This window comes from Antechinus flavipes, chromosome 4, assembly GCF_016432865.1.
Source record: "Antechinus flavipes isolate AdamAnt ecotype Samford, QLD, Australia chromosome 4, AdamAnt_v2, whole genome shotgun sequence".
In the NCBI taxonomy this organism is placed as follows: domain Eukaryota; kingdom Metazoa; phylum Chordata; class Mammalia; order Dasyuromorphia; family Dasyuridae; genus Antechinus; species Antechinus flavipes.
Genome location: NC_067401.1, coordinates 314,502,811 through 314,523,678, shown reverse-complemented (window position 1 = coordinate 314,523,678; position 20,868 = coordinate 314,502,811). Strand labels below are relative to the sequence as shown.

Sequence of the window (20,868 nt, the reverse complement as noted above, 5' to 3'; positions counted from 1 at the left end):
TTCTGTAGTTGAATGGTGCTTATTGCTATGATTTATAGGCTCACATAGGTCTAGAACTGCAGTGAATCTGGGAGGCTTTTTAATCTGACAACATCATTTTTATAAGTGAGAAAACTGGGGCACAGAGAGGCAAAATTTGAACCCAGGTCTCCTCACTCCAAAGTCATTGCTTTTTACTGTGCTATATCCATTTATAATCTCTATGCAGATATGCCCCAAATCTGTATCCCTAGCACCAAACTATTTGAAGAAATTTGGTAGAGTATTTCCTAATGTCTTTTAGATATTTCTACATGAATGGTCCACTAATATTTTTAACAAACAAGTATGTTTGTAACTGAACTTTTATTCAATTCCCAATTCAATTTTTTCTTTCCACTCTCTCCCTTTCTCCATTTTTGTTGTATAACCACCATCTTCCCAGTTATCCATACTATGTAACCTTGGAGACAATGACTCCTAGAATAAGAGGACCTGAGTCCTTCCTCTTCCTTAGGGAAGAGTTCTGTCACTTATTACATGTGTGACTTTGGGAAAATACTTTTTAACCTTCATGGAACTTAATTTCCTTATCTTTAAGATAAGCATATTGGGGACTTCCGGTTAAGATGGCGGAGAGGAGGCTCACAGTTGCATAAGCTCCGCGCTTTCTCTCACTATCCACTTCATTACAAGCCTCTGAATCAATGCTTGACTGAAAAAAACCCACAAATAGTTACCAAGAGAAGCCATCCTTGAGATCCGCCAAGAAAGGTCTGTCTTTACTGGAGGGCTGGGGCGGTTTTAGATCGGGCGCAGGCGGCGGGCAGCGGCAGTGAGAGCACGGGAGCAGACTGGAGAGGGGGTGGGGAGTGATCGCAGCTGTCTCTGCGGGGAGAGCTTCGCTACAGGTTTGGAACCTGCAGCAAGTCAACAGCCCAGCAGAGAAGCTAAAAACACCGGGGATGAAGAACACAACCGCAAACAGCTGGAGTCTCTCAGGACCTGGCCGCCCCCCCCTTCCCCCCCCTCAGTGACTCAGCACGCTTTGGGATCTCAGAGCGCAGGCGCAGCACAGTCCTGCTAGTGCCTCACTGCTGCCCCCTGCAGTCTGTAGAGGAAGCTCGATAACACACCCAGCCCCCCCCAAAGAAAGACTCCAGTTTTTTCTGTTTTTCTTTGGTAGTTTGTCTCTGATTAATAGACAGAATGAGCAAGAAGCTGAAGAGGACTTTAACCCTAGACAGCTTCTACACAGATAGAGAGCAGACTCTAAATCCTGAGGAGACTAAAAACAGGCAGTCCCCAGGTGATTTCCCAAAGGAGGAGATTGTCTGTTCCTCAGCACAGATGAACCTCATAGAAGTGATTAAAAAGGCTCTCACAAGGGAGCTAGAAGAAAAATGGGGAAAGCAGAGTGAGGCTTGGCAAAAGGAGAAGGAAGCTTGGGAAAAGGAGAGGGAGGCTTGGCAAAAGAGCCTGGAGAAGTCAGTTAAAGAGAGAGTGGATAAAGAAGTAAAATCCTTGAAAAATAGGATTAGTGAACTGGAAAACAAAATTGGCGAAATGGAAAAAAATTCCACAGAACAAAAGAACTCAATTGGACAATTAGAGAAAGATTTTAAAAAAGTGAGTGAAGAGAATACTTCACTGAAAATCAGAATTGAACAAGTGGAATTGAATGACTCGAGGAGACAAGAAGAATCAGTCAAGCAAATCCAAAAAAATCAAACAATGGAGAAAAATGTGAAATACCTTCTGGGGAAGACAACAGACCTGGAAAACAGATCCAGGAGAGACAATCTGAGAATCATTGGACTCCCAGAAAAACATGATGAAAAAAAGAGCCTGGACACTGTCTTCCAGGAAATTATCAAAGAGAACTGCCCAGAAGTCATAGGAACAGAGGAAAAAATAAACATTGAAAGGATTCATCGATCACCCACTGAAAGGGATCCTAAAATCAAAACACCAAGGAATATAGTGGCCAAATGCCAGAACCCTCAGATGAAAGAAAAAATATTGCAAGCGGCTAGAAAAACCCAATTCAAGTATCAAGGAGCCACAATAAGGATCACCCAGGATCTGGCAGCATCCACATTAAAAGATCGAAGGGCCTGGAATATGATATTCCGAAAGGCTAAGGAACTTGGTATGCAACCAAAAATAACTTACCCAGCGAGAATGAGCATCTTTTTCCAGGGAAGAAGATGGACATTCAACGAAGTAAGCGAATTTCATCTATTTCTGATGAAAAAACCAGAACTTAACAAAAAGTTTGATCTACAAATATAGAACTCAAGAGAAATCTAAAAAGGTAAAGATTAATCTTGGGAACTATATTTTGACTATATAGATGCATAAAGAATACATGTATACCTTGTTCTAGAAATTGATGTGGAAAGGACATTGTACCAGAAAAAGGGTAAAGTGGGGGTAGTACATCTCATGAAGAGGCATAGGAAACCTATTATACCTGAGAGAAAGAATGGAGGGGGATGAATATAGTGGGTATCTTACTGCCTTCAGAATTGGCTTTAAGTGAAAAATCTTAAGACATATTCAATCTATGGTGAAACTTCTCCCATCTCATTGAAAAGTGAGAAGGGAAAAGTGGAAAGGGAAGGAATAAGCTAAGCGGAAGGGAATACGGGAACTGGGAGGGAAAGGGGTAAGATAGGGGGAGGAACTCTAAGGCGGGGGGAGGGACACTAAAAAGGGAGGGCTGTGAGAAACAAGGGGTGCTCACAAGCTTAATACTTGGAAGGGGGGGAAAGGGGAAAGAAGGGAGGAAAGCATAAACCGGGGTTAACAAGATGGCAAGTAATACAGAATTGGTCATTCTAACCATAAATGTGAACGGGGTAAACTCCCCCATAAAGAGGAAGCGGTTAGCAGAATGGATTAAAAGCCAGAATCCTACAATATGTTGTTTATAGGAAACACACCTGAAGCGGGGAGATACATGCAGGTTAAAGGTAAAAGGTTGGAGCAAAATCTACTATGCTTCAGGTGAAGTCAAAAAAGCAGGGGTAGCCATCCTGATCTCAGATCAAGCTAAAGCAAAAATTGACCTAATTAAAAGAGATAAGGAAGGACACTATATCTTGCTAAAGGGTAGCATGGATAATGAAGCACTATCTATATTAAACATATATGCACCAAGTGGGGTAGCATCTAAATTCTTAAAAGAGAAACTAAGAGAGCTGCAAGAAGAAATAGACAGTAAAACTATAATAGTGGGAGATCTTAACCTTGCACTCTCAGAATTAGATAAATCAAACCAGAAAATAAATAAGAAAGAAGTTAAAGAGGTAAACAGAATACTAGAAAAGCTAGATATGATAGATCTCTGGAGAAAATGTAATGGAGACAGAAAGGAATACACTTTCTTTTCAGCAGTTCATGGAACCTATACAAAAATTGACCATATATTAGGACATAAAAACCTCAAACTCAAATGTAGTAAGGCAGAAATAGTAAATGCATCCTTTTCAGACCACGATGCAATGAAAATTACATTCAACAAAAAAGCAGGGGGAAGTAGACCAAAAAATAATTGGAAACTAAATAATCTCATACTAAAGAATGATTGGGTAAAACAGCAAATCATAGACATAATTAATAACTTCACCCAAGAAAACGATAATAATGAGACATCATACCAAAATGTATGGGATGCAGCCAAAGCGGTAATAAGGGGAAATTTCATATCTCTAGAGGCCTATTTGTATAAAATAGAGAAAGAGAAGGTCAATGAATTGGGTTTGCAATTAAAAATGCTAGAAAAGGAACAAATTAAAAACCCCCAGTCAAACACTAAACTTGAAATTCTAAAAGTAAAAGGTGAGATCAATAAAATTGAAAGTAAAAAAACTATTGAATTGATTAATAAAACTAAGAGTTGGTTCTATGAAAAAACCAACAAAATAGACAAACCCTTAGTAAATCTAATTAAAAAAAGGAAAGAGGAAAATCAAATTGTTAGTCTTAAAAATGAAAAGGGAGAACTCACCACTAACGAAGAGGAAATTAGAGCAATAATTAGGAGTTACTTTGCCCAACTTTATGCCAATAAATTCGACAACTTAAATGAAATAGAAAAATACCTCCAAAAATACAGCTTGCCCAAACTAACAGAGGAAGAAGTAAATATCCTAAACAGTCCCATCTCAGAAAAAGAAATAGAACAAACTATCAATCAACTCCCTAAGAAAAAATCCCCAGGACCAGATGGATTTACATGTGAATTCTACCAAACATTTAAAGAACAATTAACTCCAATGTTATATAAACTATTTGAAAAAATAGGGATTGAAGGAGTCCTACCAAACTCCTTTTATGACACAGATATGGTACTGATACCTAAACCAGGTAGGCTGAAAACAGAGAAAGAAAATTATAGACCAATCTCCCTAATGAATATTGATGCTAAAATCTTAAATAAAATATTAGCAAAAAGATTACAGAAAATTGTCACCAGGATAATACACTATGACCAAGTAGGATTTATACCAGGAATGCAGGGCTGGTTCAATATTAGGAAAATTATTAGCATAATTGACTATATCAATAACCAAACAAACAAAAACCACATGATCATCTCAATAGATGCAGAAAAAGCATTTGATAAAATCCAACATCCATTCCTAATAAAAACACTTGAGAGCATAGGAATAAATGGACTTTTCCTTAAAATAGTCAGGAGCATATATTTAAAACCATCAGTAAGCATCATATGCAATGGGGAAAAACTGGAACCTTTCCCAGTAAGATCTGGAGTGAAGCAAGGTTGCCCACTATCACCATTATTATTTAATATCGTATTAGAAACACTAGCCTCGGCAATAAGAGTCGAGAAAGAAATTAAAGGAATTAGAGTAGGCAATGAGGAAACCAAACTATCACTCTTTGCAGATGATATGATGGTATACCTAGAGAACCCCAGAGATTCTACCAAAAAGCTATTGGAAATAATTCATAATTTTAGCAAAGTAGCTGGCTACAAAATAAATCCCCATAAATCCTCAGCATTTTTATACATCACCAACAAAACCCAACAGCAAGAGATACAAAGAGAAATTCCATTCAGAATAACTGTTGATACCATAAAATATTTGGGAATCTATCTACCAAAGGAAAGTCAGGAATTATATGAGCAAAATTATAAAAAAGTCTCCACACAAATAAAGTCAGACTTAAATAATTGGAAAAATATTAAGTGCTCTTGGATTGGCCGAGCGAACATAATAAAGATGACAATACTCCCTAAACTAATCTATTTATTTAGTGCTATACCAATCAGACTTCCAAGAAAATATTTTATTGATCTAGAAAAAATAACAACAAAATTCATATGGAACAATAAAAAGTCGAGAATCTCAAGGGAACTAATGAAAAAAAAATCAAATGAAGGTGGCCTAGCTGTACCTGATCTAAAATTATATTATAAAGCAGCAGTCACCAAAACCATTTGGTATTGGCTAAGAAATAGATTAGTGGATCAGTGGAAAAGGCTAGGTTCACAAGACAGAATAGTCAATTATAGCAATCTAGTGTTTGACAAACCCAAAGCCCCTAACTTCTGGGAAAAGAATTCAATATTTGATAAAAACTGCTGGGATAATTGGAAATTAGTATGGCAGAAATTAGGCATGGACCCACACTTAACACCATATACCAAGATAAGATCAAAATGGGTCTATGACCTAGGCATAAAGAACGAGACTATAAATAAATTAGAGGAACATAGAATAGTTTATCTCTCAGACTTGTGGAGGAGAAAGAAATTTGTGACCAAAGATGAACTAGAGACCATTACTGATCACAGAATAGAAAATTTCGATTACATCAAATTAAAAAGCCTTTGTACAAATAAAACTAATGCAAACAAGATTAGAAGGGAAGCAACAAACTGGGAAAACATTTTCACAGTTAAAGGTTCTGATAAAGGCCTCATTTCCAAAATATATAGAGAACTGACTCAAATTTATAAGAAATCAAGCCATTCTCCAATTGATAAATGGTCAAAGGATATGAACAGACAATTTTCAGAGGATGAGATTGAAACTATTATCACTCATATGAAAGAGTGTTCCAAATCATTATTGATCAGAGAAATGCAAATTAAGACAACTCTGAGATACCACTACACACCTGTCAGATTGGCTAAGATGACAGGAAAAAATAATGATGAATGTTGGAGGGGATGCGGGAAAACTGGGACACTAATGCATTGTTGGTGGAGTTGTGAACGAATCCAACCATTCTGGAGAGCAATCTGGAATTATGCCCAAAAAATTATCAAAATGTGCATATCCTTTGATCCAGCAGTGTTTCTATTGGGCTTATATCCCAAAGAAATACTAAAGAAGGGAAAGGGACCTGTATGTGCCAAAATGTTTGTAGCAGCCCTGTTTGTAGTGGCTAGAAACTGGAAAATGAATGGATGCCCATCAATTGGAGAATGGCTGGGTAAATTGTGGTATATGAATGTTATGGAATATTATTGTTCTGTAAGAAATGACCAGCAGGATGAATACAGAGAGGCTTGGAGAGACCTTCATGAACTGATGCTAAGTGAAATGAGCAGAACCAGGAGATCATTATACACTTCGACAACGATATTGTATGAGGACATATTTTGATGGAAGTGGATTTCTTTGACAAAGAGACCTGAGTTTCAATTGATAAATGACGGACAAAAGCAGCTACACCCAAAGAAAGAACACTGGGAAACGAATGTGAACTATCTGCATTTTTGTTTTTCTTCCCGGATTATTTATACCTTCTGAATCCAATTCTCCCTACGCAACAAGAGAACTGTTCGGTTCTGCAAACATATATTGTATCTAGGATATACTGCAACATATCCAACATATAAAGGACTGCTTGCCATCTAGGGGAGGGGGTGGAGGGAGGGAGGGGAAAAAAATCGGAACAGAAATGAGTGTCAATATAATGTAATTATTAAATAAAAAAACTTAAAAAAAAAATTAAAAAAAAAAATAAAAAAAAAATAAAATAAAATAGTTCTCCCAAAAAAAAAAAAAAAAAAAAAAAAAGATAAGCATATTGGACTAGAAGGCCTCAAAGTCACTTCCAATTCTATGTATGCTCCTTTATATGAGCTCATTCACTTTTTCTAACTCTTCTTCCCTCAAGTGTGATTTTTTGCCAAGTCCCATTTAGGATCGCAGATTTAGAACTCGAAGAAAATTAGAGTTAGAAGCTTAAAAGGACATATCCTCATCCAATACCCTCATTTTATGTGAAGAAATAGGCCTTGAAAAGATCACACAGTTAATAAATGAGAAAGATAGGATTTGAATGGAAGTTGTCTGACTTTAAATATAGTATTTTTTCTACTGTATGTCACATTGTCTTCTCTTTATTGATTTAAGCTTAGCAAATTTTCTTGTATTTTTACTTTTCATTTTCATTGCAACCATCATGACTCAAGAGTCATATCTTCTCATTTAGAGTATTGAAATAATAATTCTCTACTCTGATCCAATTACTCCTTCAGTTGGAACAGGTGTGAATGGTAACTGTTAATTTGGCATTTCTCCTTAAATTTTTCATAGCTCTCAATTGTTCAGTAATTAAGAGAATCAGCTATGCCTAGAGACAGAACTATGGGAAATGAGTGTGGACCACAACATAACATTTCCACTCTTTCTGTTATTGTTTGCATGCATTTTTGTTTTCCTTGTTTTTTTTTCTTTCTAGATCTGATTTTTCTTGTGCATCAAGATAACTGTACAAATATCTTTTCATATGTTGGATTTAACATATACTTTAACATTAAAAAATTTCTCATAGTTCATTGATTGAACTTTGGACTTAAGTGTCTTAACTTCCTTAAAATAGTAAATTCTTTGAACTCTGTTTTTGAAATATACTGTCTCAAGTAAGTATTTAAAAAAAAATCCTGATTACTATTTCATCATACCATTGATTTTATAATATCTAATAAACATCTATTTTTCACTCCTAATTGCTTTTTTTTTCTTATTTGATGTCATCCACATTGCAGAGAGAGGACAATGACACTGAAGGAAGTTCTGGGTTTGAATAAGAGATGACTTTCGGATTTTGCTTGACACTTCTAATCAGTCTCCCTCCCTTTTTTCCCCTCTCACCTCAGTCCTTATTTCTTTGACTTTTGTGCAACATTGATTTTTGGATTCAGATGGTAGTTAGATTCATCTGTTGCTCCTACTTCTATCTTTTTATTTATTCCTCTTGTAAATCCTTTAGTGGTTTCTTATCTTCCCTTCCCTTAAATATATATGGGAAGAGGGCATCCCAAGATTCTTCCATTGTACTTTTTGTAGACTTTCTACACACATTATCCCTTGGCAAATACATTGACTTTCTTGCACAGTTAGCACTGTGCAGGTACATTTCTGTGTCTTTCTGTTTACATCTACCATCCACCCCACATCAATAATTATTCCAGTACAAAATTATAAAGTCCCTACTGTCAGGATGAAAGGAATATAAATGCCTTTCCTTCCCCTTTTATTGTCTTCTTTTATTTCCTTTACTCTTTAAATTGTCTTTGATGGTGACCGTGGGGTGTAGGAGGATGGACAGGAAAGGGCAAGAAAATAGATTGAATAAGAAAATATTGAAGGGATTCTTATATCCCAAAGCCTTCAGCTAAAGTTCTTTGAGATACCTCAAATAGGTACTGCAATGATTCTTTTAGTATCTCTATTTTATTTTTTAATTTAAGAATTTAAGAATAAAAATAATCTAAGAAGAAAAGAAACTATAGGTTCATACTTATTTGGAGGACATTAAAAATAATAAAGTCTTACTTGTCTTTTCTGATCTTCCCAAAAACCATTCTAAATTGTGAAAAGGCAAACACAATTGTTGTTGACTAAAAGCAAGTTCATGAGATTGAATACTTTATTTTCTGACTAATCAAATTATTAATATTCAACAATTAAGTGTACATTATATGCAGGTATGAATAAATAACAGATTTTGGAAGCAATCAGGGGGCTTTATGAACCACCTACTATGTACTCATCCCCATGGCTATGTATTGAGGGGATACAAAAACAAAAAGGAAACAGTGTATCCTTGAGGAATTTAGACTCTCTTGGAGACAAACATGTACACATGTAATTAAAGGAATAATGGCTGGATCTGTGATTTCACTGATACAAGGAACACTCTGGGAGAAGATGCTCCTTATGTCAAGTAACTTAGAAACTTCTTAACAACTTAAAAATCTTCCTTTTAAAAAAAAATAAATCTTTTTCAATCAAGATAACTCTCAGTGCCAGCAAGATGGTGCAGTGGATAGAGTATTGGGCCTGGAGTCTCATCTGAATTCAAATATGACCTTTTGACACTTACAACCTGTGTGACCCTACCAAGTAATTTAATTTTAATTGCCTTGCAAAAAAAAAGAAAGAAAAAGGGAAATAAAACTTGCCTTCTCTCTCTCCCACCATCTGCCCATCAATATTGTTAGAAAAATAAAACTCCTGTTACAAATAAGTACAGTCAAGCAAAACAGATTTTTTCATTGGTCATCTCAACTTATGAATCTATTTGTCCCTACTAAGTTGTGAGTAACATATTTTATCATGAATCCCCTAGGATCACGGTGGGTCATATATTGCTTCTGGTTCCTAAGTCTTTCAGAGTTTTCTGTCTTTACAGCATTGTTGTTTTATAAATTATTCTCCTCCTTCTCCTTTACTTCATACGTCTTCCCAAATTCTCTGAAACCATCTTTAGTATCATTTTTCACAGCACAGTTAGTATTCTAACACTAATTTTAATCTAATTAATTTAATTTATTAATTGATTGATTGATTATGGCATTTTAGCATATATATAGCAAAAATTAATAAATTAATTAATTTAATCTAAATTCCTATAACTTATTCAGTCATTGACAACTTATAGTCTTAGAGATTTGCCTAGAGCTTTGAGAGATAGTGACTCCTCTGGGATTACAATGAGTTTAAGAGATTTTAGTTTCCTGTTCTAATTCCTTCAATTTCTTTTTGTTCTCTTATTGATATAGTTAAATTTCTACTATAATATTGAACAATAGTGGTAATGATGAATATTTTTGCTTCACTCTGATCTTATTTGGGAAATTTTCTATCTTATCCCCATTACAGATAATGCTTGCTGATGGTTATTTAAATATTTTATAACAGTATTCATTAGAGAAATTGGTTTTCTTTCTCTGTTTTTCCTCATCCTGGTTTTGATATCAGAAACATATTAGTGTTGTAAAAGGAATTTGGTAGGATACCTTTTTTGTCTACTGAAAATATTTTTTTCAAAAAGATTTGTAGCATTGCCGTGTCAAGCTATAGGGTTGAGGAAGATAGTTGCCATAAGTAGAACCCACACATTGAATTATTGTTGAACTGTTAGAATCCCTTTTTTAATACTTTATTATTTCTCCTTCACCTCACCTTTTTTCTCTGTTCTATTCTCTCTGAGTTTCTTTATCATCATCATCATCATCATCATCATCATTGATATCATCCTCACTAAACTCACCACCACCACTATTAACAATTATATAGCATTTGCAGGTTTGTAATGCCAGTTAAATATTTTATCCTCAACCAGTGACTTTTAATTAGCCCCATTAAACAGATGAGAAAATTGATACAGACATATTAAATAACTTGCTGGGGATCATACAACTAGTAAGTGGCTGAAGTGGGATTTAAATGTGTTGCTTTCAACACATTTTATGCTGTATCTTGGACTCTTTTAGGAACCTCTTTCCTAGACATCCCTCTTGGTCATTTATTATTTCCAGAGTGGTTTTACTCATCAATATTTTGGAAATCTCAGAACCCTTTTTTCTTTTTTCTCCTTCCCCCTTTAATCTCTCATCTAGTCTTTAAGCAAAATGTGGCATCTGGTGAATCATACCCATTCAGATTATTTTTTAAGAACAAAGTTCTAGAATCTATATCCTAAAAATACTTATAGACCATGTTAAGATTGTACTAGGTTGTCATAAGAAATCTTAGAGAAGTGCTGATAACATGAGTCAAAACAGATTATTAATAAAGTTACTCTAAGTACCACTATTGTTTTTTGTTTGGTTCTGAGACATTTTTGTAAATGGTATTCATATTTTGGCTTAATGAGGTATTTAGAATTGAAGTTGTAATTCTTAGATGACTTTTCTCTTCTCTTTGGAAGTCATAAAACTTCTGATCATTGACATTATTAATAAACCTGCTATTTAATCATTACAGATCTTCCCTGGATATTCACATTTAATGTGAAATTTTATCCTCCTGATCCTTCACAACTGACTGAAGACATCACCAGGTACTTGCATTTTTAAAATAAATTTCAATTTCAAAGTAAAGAAAGAGCATGTTTAATTCTTTGTAGTAGAGACTTAAGAATCATTTCTGGAACATTTTTTAAAAAGATAACTTTTTAATACTTTTATTCTGAGATTTCTTTGAAACATAAGATAAAATAAATATTTTTAAATTGTTGAACATCTTAAGGCCTTAAAAAACAAAATTTTCTCTTTTTCCATTATTATACTTTGTCTTTCTTTGCTATATAGTGTCATTCATTGTATTCCTGAATATAAAATTCAAAGCTGATGTTACAGGTTGTTATTTCTTTTGCCAGACTTTCCATCAAGAAAAGTATCCAAAGATTCATTTTTTGGTAATGCAGTGATTTTTATTGGAAAATTAAAATATTATTACCAATATTCTAGTGGTATGTTATAGACCAGGAATGGTTCAAGTAGGTGTTTTTTTTAATCCTATAGAAGAGAAAATCAGTGGAGAGATTTAGTAATTTAGATAACTGCCATATGATCATTCAGAGACCATTCTGATTTTTTAATCTACTTGGAATTTGACAAGATGGTGATCAAGGAAGGTTGTAACATTTCTTTTTCTGGAGATTTAGATAGGATGGATTTTCATCAGTTCTCAATAGTTTAAAAAAGTTAACATTGAGGGAAGGGGGAAAATTACTTCATCTTCCTCAGTAATTTTTCCTTCCCTTTCAATTTCTTCTTTCTGGTAAGCTTATTTTAAATATTATGCAATATAAGTCATTTTTACAATTCCATAAATAAAGTATATCTTGTTTTGCTATAGTAGAAGAATACAGGATTTGAAGTTGGGTATTATGTATTTATGTTGGGTGGCTAGGTGGTGCCATGGATATAGTGTCAGGTCTGCAGTCAGGAAGACTCATCTTCCTGAGTTCAAATCTGACATCAGATACTTACTGGCTATATAATCCTGGGCAGGTCACTTAATCCTTTGTACCTCTGTTTCCTCATCTGTAAAATAAGCTGGGGAAGGAAATGGTAAACCGTTCTAATATTTCTGCCATGAAAACTCCAAATAGAATCACAAAGAGTTGGTAACATGCATCAATCTCAATTATCTGTATAAATATATTTTAGATAATAATATATATGTATATGTATATGCTCATATGCATGCACATACATACACAGACACATAAATACAATGTCTAGACCTTTTATTCCATTTCTTAGGGAACTCCCAGTGAGGAAATTCCCAGTGAGGAAACTTCCCTCTACTCTCTTAGAGAATTGCCTGGTGCATTGAAAGAAAGGTTAAATGATTTGTCGAGGCTCACATCATAAGTATATGTTAGACATGGAGCTTGAACATAGTTCTTCCTGACAGCTGTGTGTGTTCTCCATCTGCTGTGCTCTCTGCTGACTTCCAGGCCAGCTTCTCCAGCTGCCTTTTAGACATCTCAAATTGGATGTCCTGTAGACATCTTAAACTCATTATTTTTGAAGCCAAACTCATAATTTTTATCCCCCTACATCCTACCCCCACCCTGGTCTTCTCTGTTCCATAGAGGGCAAGACCATCCTGCCAGCTCATCAGGTTTGAAACCTGGGTATTATCCTTAATTCCTTACTCTCTTACCTACCACGTATTCAAGCTAGTTGCTAAGGCCTATCAATTTTGCCTTTGCAATATCTCTTACATATGCTCCCTTCTGATAACTGCCCCCATTTTGGTGTAGGCCCTTATCATTTCATGAATAGTTAGCTATCCCTATTCTAGTCTGTTCTCCTTTCAGGCACTTAAGTGATTTTTCCTAAAACACAAGTCCAAGCATGGATTCTACTTAATAAACTCATTGGCTTCCTTTTACCTCCAGGAACAAATACAGTGTCTTCTGGCATTCAGAGTTCTTCATAGCGTAATCTTCTTTGTACCTTTCCAGTCTTCTCACATGTTATTCCCTGACACATAATCTAGGGACACTGACCCTATTGGTTGTTCCACAAACAAGATATTTCATGTCTCAGTTCCAGACATTTTCTCTGGCTATTCTTCATTCCTGGAAGGCTCTCCTCCATTTTCTTTGCATTCTGGCTTCCTTTAAGTCTTTAATTGAAATCCTCTTTTTTACAGGCTCTCTTGATTCTAATGCCCTTTTTCTCTTAATTATTTCCTACTTATCCTGTATATATCTTGTTTTGTATATATTTTTCTACCTTTTGATTCCTCCATTACATTGTAAATTCCTTGAGGGCAGAAACTAATTTTTGCCTCTTTTTTTTATCCCTAGTGCTTAGTTTAGCACAGTTCCTGGCACATAATATGCATTTAATAAATGTTTGTTTATTAATGTTGCTTTGACACCTCTCTAATAATAATAATAATAATAATAATAAGAGTAAAAATAGTAGTTAGCATTCATATAACCCATTAAGGTTTGTAAAGTACTTAAAAATATTACCTATTATATGATTTTGTCCTCACAGTAACCTTGGAAGGTAAGTGCTATTTTTTATGAAACTGAGACAGAGAGGAGTATCAGTCTCTTGATATCATTTCTCTGCTAGAGAAGAAAAGGGTTACAACGTTTTTATTTGGTCTTGACTTATATGAGAATTTATCATTATAGTTGTGAATGGTGTAGATGGTCTGTATCAGCATAAATCAGCTGTTTTTGAGATTTCACACATGGCAAAAATTGTATAGGGAGAGCTAGTCTTATAAAACAATTGCTTTCTAATCTTCCTTTGCCTGTAGGTCTTAGAAAAAAAATAGCTTTACAAATTCACTCTAGATTCATTTGATAAAATTTACTAAAGCATATTCCTACTTCATTTTGCTGTCAGATATTGCCCACTCACGGGGGCTATAATATGTGTGTGTGTATTCCTCTCCAGGAGTATGTAGAAGGCTATGCATCTTGACTTTTTGGGCTTGTAACTGATGTGGGGAGAGATGCACAATTACTAATCCAACTTTGATCTGAATTTGCTTCAGCTAGTAAATAATGGCCTCTTTAACTGCATAGTAAGCTGTTGGAGCATTGAATCCGACACACTGACATGCATAGAATACAGAGCTTCTAAGCAAGAGTGCTTTTAAATAATAGACTTTAATTAGGGCTCTGTAAAGCAACACCCGCTCTATACATACACACTCCCTGCTGTAAATTGTTGGGGGATTAAAATCTCTTAGAGTAATTTTATAGTATCAGTAAGTGCTTTGGGTCTTCATGTAAATGGGCTTGAAAAGCAAGTATGTCAGCAGTTAAAAGAGTTATAATCCTGAATGGTACATTGAAGGTCTGGTTTATGGGCAATGTCTGTGCAGTCCTGAAAGGAGTTACTTTCCTGTTTGTCCTTTGTTAAGTTATTAGATTTTATGCTTCATGGATCTATCTGTGATTTTTGCAGTATAGATCACACCTTCTCTTTGGTGCACACCTGTGTGTCACCTGTGTCTGGCACCTCTCTAAATTCAGTGCATTTTTATAGGATGGGAATGGCATTTTGAATATGAACAGAATCCAGCAATTTAGAAAGCTTTTATGAAGGTGGGGTTAAGAGGAGGGTGCCTATTCAGAATAAGAAACTTGATTTTGTCTGTGTGAAATTTTTATAACCCAAACAAATGTTTGGATTGGACTATTTGATGATTCTCCCTATATGCAACATTCCACCTCCTATTTCTCCTGTGCTTAGCATCTAATTGTTGCTTTATGACTGCTTATTGAATAGACATAAGAAAGGAGGAAAGAATAACCCTGGAAACTGTACAGAGAAAAGTAATGGACTAAATGTAGAATTGCAACAATGATACCAAGATTGTGAATGTGAAGGAATTTATAGGAATCACATAGGAACAGGAAAATTGTGAAGGACTGAAGATTTTGAAATTGTATCATTTTTCCTTAGGGACAAAATCTTTTTAGTGAGTGAATAATATGCAGAATCAGGCAAAGAAAGGGATTGGTCCTTGCAAAGTAGCTTAGGATAGCAAGAACTAATACATGCTAATCGAAATATTAATGTTTTCACTTAACAAATATTTATTGCTCTACCATGAATGAGATTATTCAGGAAGATGAAGGAAAAAGGGGTATCTGCTCTTAATCTGGTAATAGCAGTAATAAAGCTAATATACAAATTGTAAGCTTCTTGCCTCTTTTTTATATTCCTAGGGGTTAGCACAGTGTTAGGCAAATAGGAGGCCCTTAATAAATGTTTGTTAATAGACAATATTCTGGCCTATATCATCTATCTTCTGAATTGCTCTTATTATCAATTGCTTGCTAAACATTTCCCCTTGAGCATTCTGCAGACCTCTAACATGTTTAAGATAGAACTCATATTCTCTTCTAAAACCCATCTTTTCTTCAAGTTTCCTTATTTCTGCTCAAGTAAAGTTATCCTTTCAAAAATCTTGGTTTATAACCTCGTAGTCATTTTTCCCCTCTCCCTCACTTCCATACAAGTCATGTGCCAAGTCTTTTCTATCTTACCTCCATATAATATCTTTCATTTCTATTTTCTCTTCTTCATTGACAGAGATTGAACTCTAGTTTAAATCCCTTTCACCTCTTAGATTTTATGCTTCCAATCTCTAGAATTTCTACAATCCATCTTTCATACAGTTTTCACATTGATATTCCTAAATCATAAATTTAACTCTACTACTCCTGTACTCAAATGTCTATTCCATTGTCTGATAAAATATAATCTCCTCTTTCTGGCATTTAAAGCTATTTACAATATGGCTGCCACTAACCTTCCCATTCTTATTTCATTTTATTTCCTTTTATATATTCTCTCTTGCTGTCTGTTTATTTTATTTGGGGGATTTTTATTCTCATGCCTATTAGAATGCCATATATCTAGAAGTTACTTAATAAATAGTTTAATAAGTGGATCCAATACAAAGAAAAATAAGTGTTTTGCTTTACAATAGTGAGGGCCTGGTTGACTTTAAGATATTCTGAACTTACAGTGGGCATTGTTGCTAGTGGGATAACAGATAACTCATGAAAGTATTCTGTGGTTGAGGAATGCCGCATTGTGAGTCAAAACATAGAGAACAATATGCATTCATATATTACTTAGAGCAGTAAGAATTGGCCATAGAGCCTTAGAGACAGGGAAGTTTCTGTTAGGACAAGAAGTTGGGAAGAGGAGGGTAAAGAGGAAGTTTTATCTTTCCTGGGAAAAGGGAAAAGCCTTTGTGAAAGCTGAAGAGGAAAGGGAATGAGAAGTAGGAGGATTGAACTGAATGGAGAAAAAGAAAGCAAGGAAGGAATGGTAGTTGACATCTGAGAGATGTTAGTGAATTTGCAGGCACAATATATAAATGTGCTAGCTAGATTAATGTTGGTGTAGTTTCTTTCTTTTCTTTCTTTCTTTCTTTCTTTCTTTCTTTCTTTCTTTCTTTCTTTCTTTCTTTCTTTCTTTCTTTCTTTCTTTCTTTCTGCCTTTCTTTCTTTCTTTCTTTCTGCCTTTCTTTCTGCCTTTCTTTCTGCCTTTCTTTCTGCCTTTCTTTCTGCCTTTCTTTCTGTCTTTCTGCCTTTCTTTCTTTCTTTCTTTCTGTCTTTCTGCCTTTCTTTCTTTCTTTCTTTCTTTTCTTTTCTTTTCTTTCTTTCTTTCTTTCTTTCTTTCTTTCTTTCTTTCTTTTCTTTCTTTCTTTCTTTCTTTCTTTCTTTCTGCTTTTCTTTCTTTCCTTCTTTCTTTCCTTTCTTTCTTTCCTTTCTTTCCTTCTTTCTTTCTTTTTAACAGGGAACTGATTTAGATTCAAGGTCTGGGTCTCTAGGGACTGAATTAAGTGTTCATGTGGCACCAATTTAGTAGTAACACCCAAAGGTGATGGTGGGAGATAGTTGGCGATAAGGCACACCCAAAGGCTATCTCACTATATAGTTTAGCATCCATTAGAAAAATAAGCAAGGGGATTTCAGAAAATCAGATTTACATGAAATGATGCAAACTGAAGTGAGCAGAAGCTGGAGAAGGTCATACACAATAATAATATTGTATGTTGATCATTTGTGAATGATTTCGCTATCCTCAATAATACAGTGAACTAAGACAATTCCAAAGGACTTATGATGAAAAGAAATTCTATCTACCACTAAAGAGAATGGATGGAGTCTGAATGGAGATCTAGGGGTCCTTTTTTTAAAATAAAGTTTCTTTTTCTTTTCTTTTGCAACTTGGCTATTATGGAAATATGTTTTGCATGAGTACATATGTATAATTTGTATCAAATTGCTTACTTTCTCAAAGAAAGAGGAGGGAAGAGGATGAGAGAATCAAAATTAAAAAAATATATCAAAAATGTTTTTATATTTAATTGAACAAACTTATAAAAATTTTAAAACTGTAGTATCAGCTGTATATAATAAAATCTTACAGTTTGCATTACAGTGCATCTTTACAGTAATTTTATGCACATATAGCTTGTACAATCTGTAGGGCAAACTACAGATGATGAAATATAAGCTTTGTCAAATTGATTTTTTGTCATAAAAATATTAACTTTATTGTGAACATATGTTCTTAACATTGTGATGTTTGGAGAATATTATTAGAACTCTGTAGTACTATGAAAATAAATGATTTTCTTTTCCCCCCATAGATATTTCCTGTGCCTTCAACTTCGACAGGATATTGCTTCTGGCCGCCTACCCTGTTCTTTCGTGACTCATGCTCTCCTTGGTTCATATACACTGCAAGCTGAGCTTGGTGATTATGACCCAGAGGAACACAGCAGCGATTACATCAGTGAATTTCAGTTTGCTCCCAATCAAACTAAGGAGATGGAAGAGAAAGTAGTAGAGCTGCACAAAACTCATAGGTCTGTTCACTTTTGTGCTGGAGAGAGGGAATGATTAGGGTTATTTCTACTTGCATAGGATTAGCTTAACATCTAATTACTGACAAATGGGATATTTTGGCAGAATGTTTACATTTTACCTTAGGATAACTACTCTACTAATGTCTTAAGGTAAGACTATCTGACCAACTCCTAATGAATGGAGAAAAAAAGGTTAATGAATTTTTATTTTTTGAAAAAAGTTAACTGCATTTCTTCATGTATTTTATGTATTCATTTATATATACCCACTAATTATCCTTATTAACAATATTAAGTATTTAATTTTAAATTATTTATTAAATAGACAGATTATGAACATTCCATTTGGATGGGAATGGATGTGGTATAATGAAACATAAATGACTCCAATATATATTTGATGACCTTCTGTCTTGGCCAAGGAAAATCAGCTATAAAGATTCCTAAGGAAAGTTTTGCCTTACTGCCTTGAGTTTTTGACCTTCGGTCCTTGAAGAATGTTAGCTAAATTATAACCTCAGGCAGAAACTAAAATTTATTTCATGGTTTGAAAGGTTTTAGGTTTAATATGGATATAGACTTAATTCCAGGACCAATTTCATGAAATAGAGATTCATCTCAGTAGACCAGCCATTAAGTGATGAATTATTTGGGAATGGCAAAGGCAAATGATAACCTTTCTTTTATTCCCAGAGTGATTGTGGAATGGTAGAAAATAGAGCTCAACTTTTAGGAAAACAATAATTTATATATATATATATATATATACTTATATATATTATATTTATATTATTATAACAATAATAATGCTCCAAATGTAAGATCTGTGACTAGCCATTTGGTATTCTTTTATAAGAAATGAATTATATCATATTGATATTCCTGTGATCAATGAAACCAGAAGACAAAAGGAAGTTGTAGCTGAAAGAAAAAAATTCTTCACTGGCTCTTTTTGGAGAGTCACACCAAAGAGTTAGTTTTACTATATGTCTGAATGCAACAAGAAACAACACTTTGTTGAACACACGTCCATCTTATTTTTCAGTGCTTATAATGTTTGTAAACAAGAACAAAGGATAATTTGGATGAGATATTACCCCCTAACAAAAAATTGAGAAAATATCAATGACTTCTGACCCAAGTCCCTACTTTCTCATCTTTATAAAATCTGAGAATGATCTATACATGTAATAAGGATTTTGATGAAAATGAAAAAAGAAAAAGGCAGGTTATTTTAGGTTTTTTTTTTTTTTTTTTGCAGGAGCTCATATCTTTACACTTATCTATTTGGCTGACTGATGTATATATTATAAGGTCACCATGTGCTTATTTTTTTCTGAATTTTAAAAAGAAAATTAAATCTGTTTCAGTCGGAGTAAGAAGTAGACTTATGCACATATTCATCTTTTTTTCTGTCGTGGTCCTCCATCAACCTCTTCTCCCTTGGCAGACTAATGAATTAGCCTTTGAACTTTTTTAAATGTATAAAATAAAATACACAGGATTACAAAGGAAACAAATTAAATTGGAACACAACCACCAAAACATTTTTAAAATGAGCTGGTTGGATTTATCTTAAAGACTGAAGCAAGAAATCTTTCATGCATTTGTTAAGATTTTATAAAACTCTTTGATAAATGACACCTCTGCATAATAATTAACATCAAGGTAGATATGGCAAAGGGAGATAAATTCTAACAAAGTATTTTCCACAGTCATGGAGAATGAATCCAAATAGAAGAGGTAGTCCTTGTAGAAGATGGTGGAGTTTTCCAAATGATCCTTTTTTGCAATTGATATTGTGTTGCATATTGTAACTATCAACCCCAGAATGATATAGTGCCTTCCTTATAATATCCATAAGTACTTAAAAGAACTTGTCCTGATAATCCATACATTAAACAGTAAATACGTTTAAACAGTTATCATATATCATGGAGTTACATGTTCTTTCCAATGAATAAAGAGATCAGGAATGTTGATATGCATATCTAAAACAGGCATGATAGATGGATAATTGAGTAGGAAGAGGAAATCCAGCCGGACTATAGTTGGGAATTTATCCAGCGTGTTTAATGATCCTGAGTGGTTACCTGGTATGAAAAACTCTTCTTTTAAAGCAAATCTATCCCCATTGATGTCATATGTTCTGACTCTTAGAACATCACAATTTCAGAAGAATCAAAATTGAAATTACAAGAGTCAATAGTGAGGTACATATTGGGTGAAAGGTCACTACATATTTCCAACACTGAGTATTATAAAAATATGGAACAGAATGGAGAAGGCCTATTCACTGGAAAAGGAGGTGGGCCAGTCTTGGAGTAAGAAGTGGTAGATTGGCGAGCCCTATTTCCCCAATAGTACCACAGAATTTAAGACTTCCAACAATTGGTTGATCTCTGTGAAGGATCTATGAAAAGAGCACATCAACAAGAATTCTATAGGAGGAAAATGTGTTTCTCCCTGAATGAGGTAGTCCTCATATCAGTATATATTAATGGATCCTTTCAAATATAAGGAATGCTATGAATTGAAGATTTGTAACCCTAGAAGAGTTGAAAAAAATTGTAGGTTTTTCTGGTTTTGTTTTTTGTTTTGCTTTTAAAGTACACTTCAGCAAAGAGAATAATCTGTGGTAAATAACACTGGCATTTATTTAAGTTATATAGAATCCTGAGTTTCATTTACTTATGATGTATTTATAATAACAATAATCTCATATAGT

General features: G+C 34.3%; 1 protein-coding gene across 15 annotated transcripts in view; it reads left to right on the top strand.

Moving 5' to 3' along the window:
* Window positions 1-20,868, top strand: part of EPB41L2 (erythrocyte membrane protein band 4.1 like 2) — a 292,918-nt gene that overhangs the window by 197,813 nt on the left and 74,237 nt on the right. For all 15 annotated transcript variants that reach the window (XM_051997728.1, XM_051997742.1, XM_051997740.1 and 12 more), the window contains 2 exons: window positions 11,244-11,319; window positions 17,922-18,140. In XM_051997728.1, coding sequence (XP_051853688.1) covers window positions 11,244-11,319; window positions 17,922-18,140 — 295 coding nt within the window. The remainder of the gene's footprint in view (window positions 1-11,243; window positions 11,320-17,921; window positions 18,141-20,868) is intronic.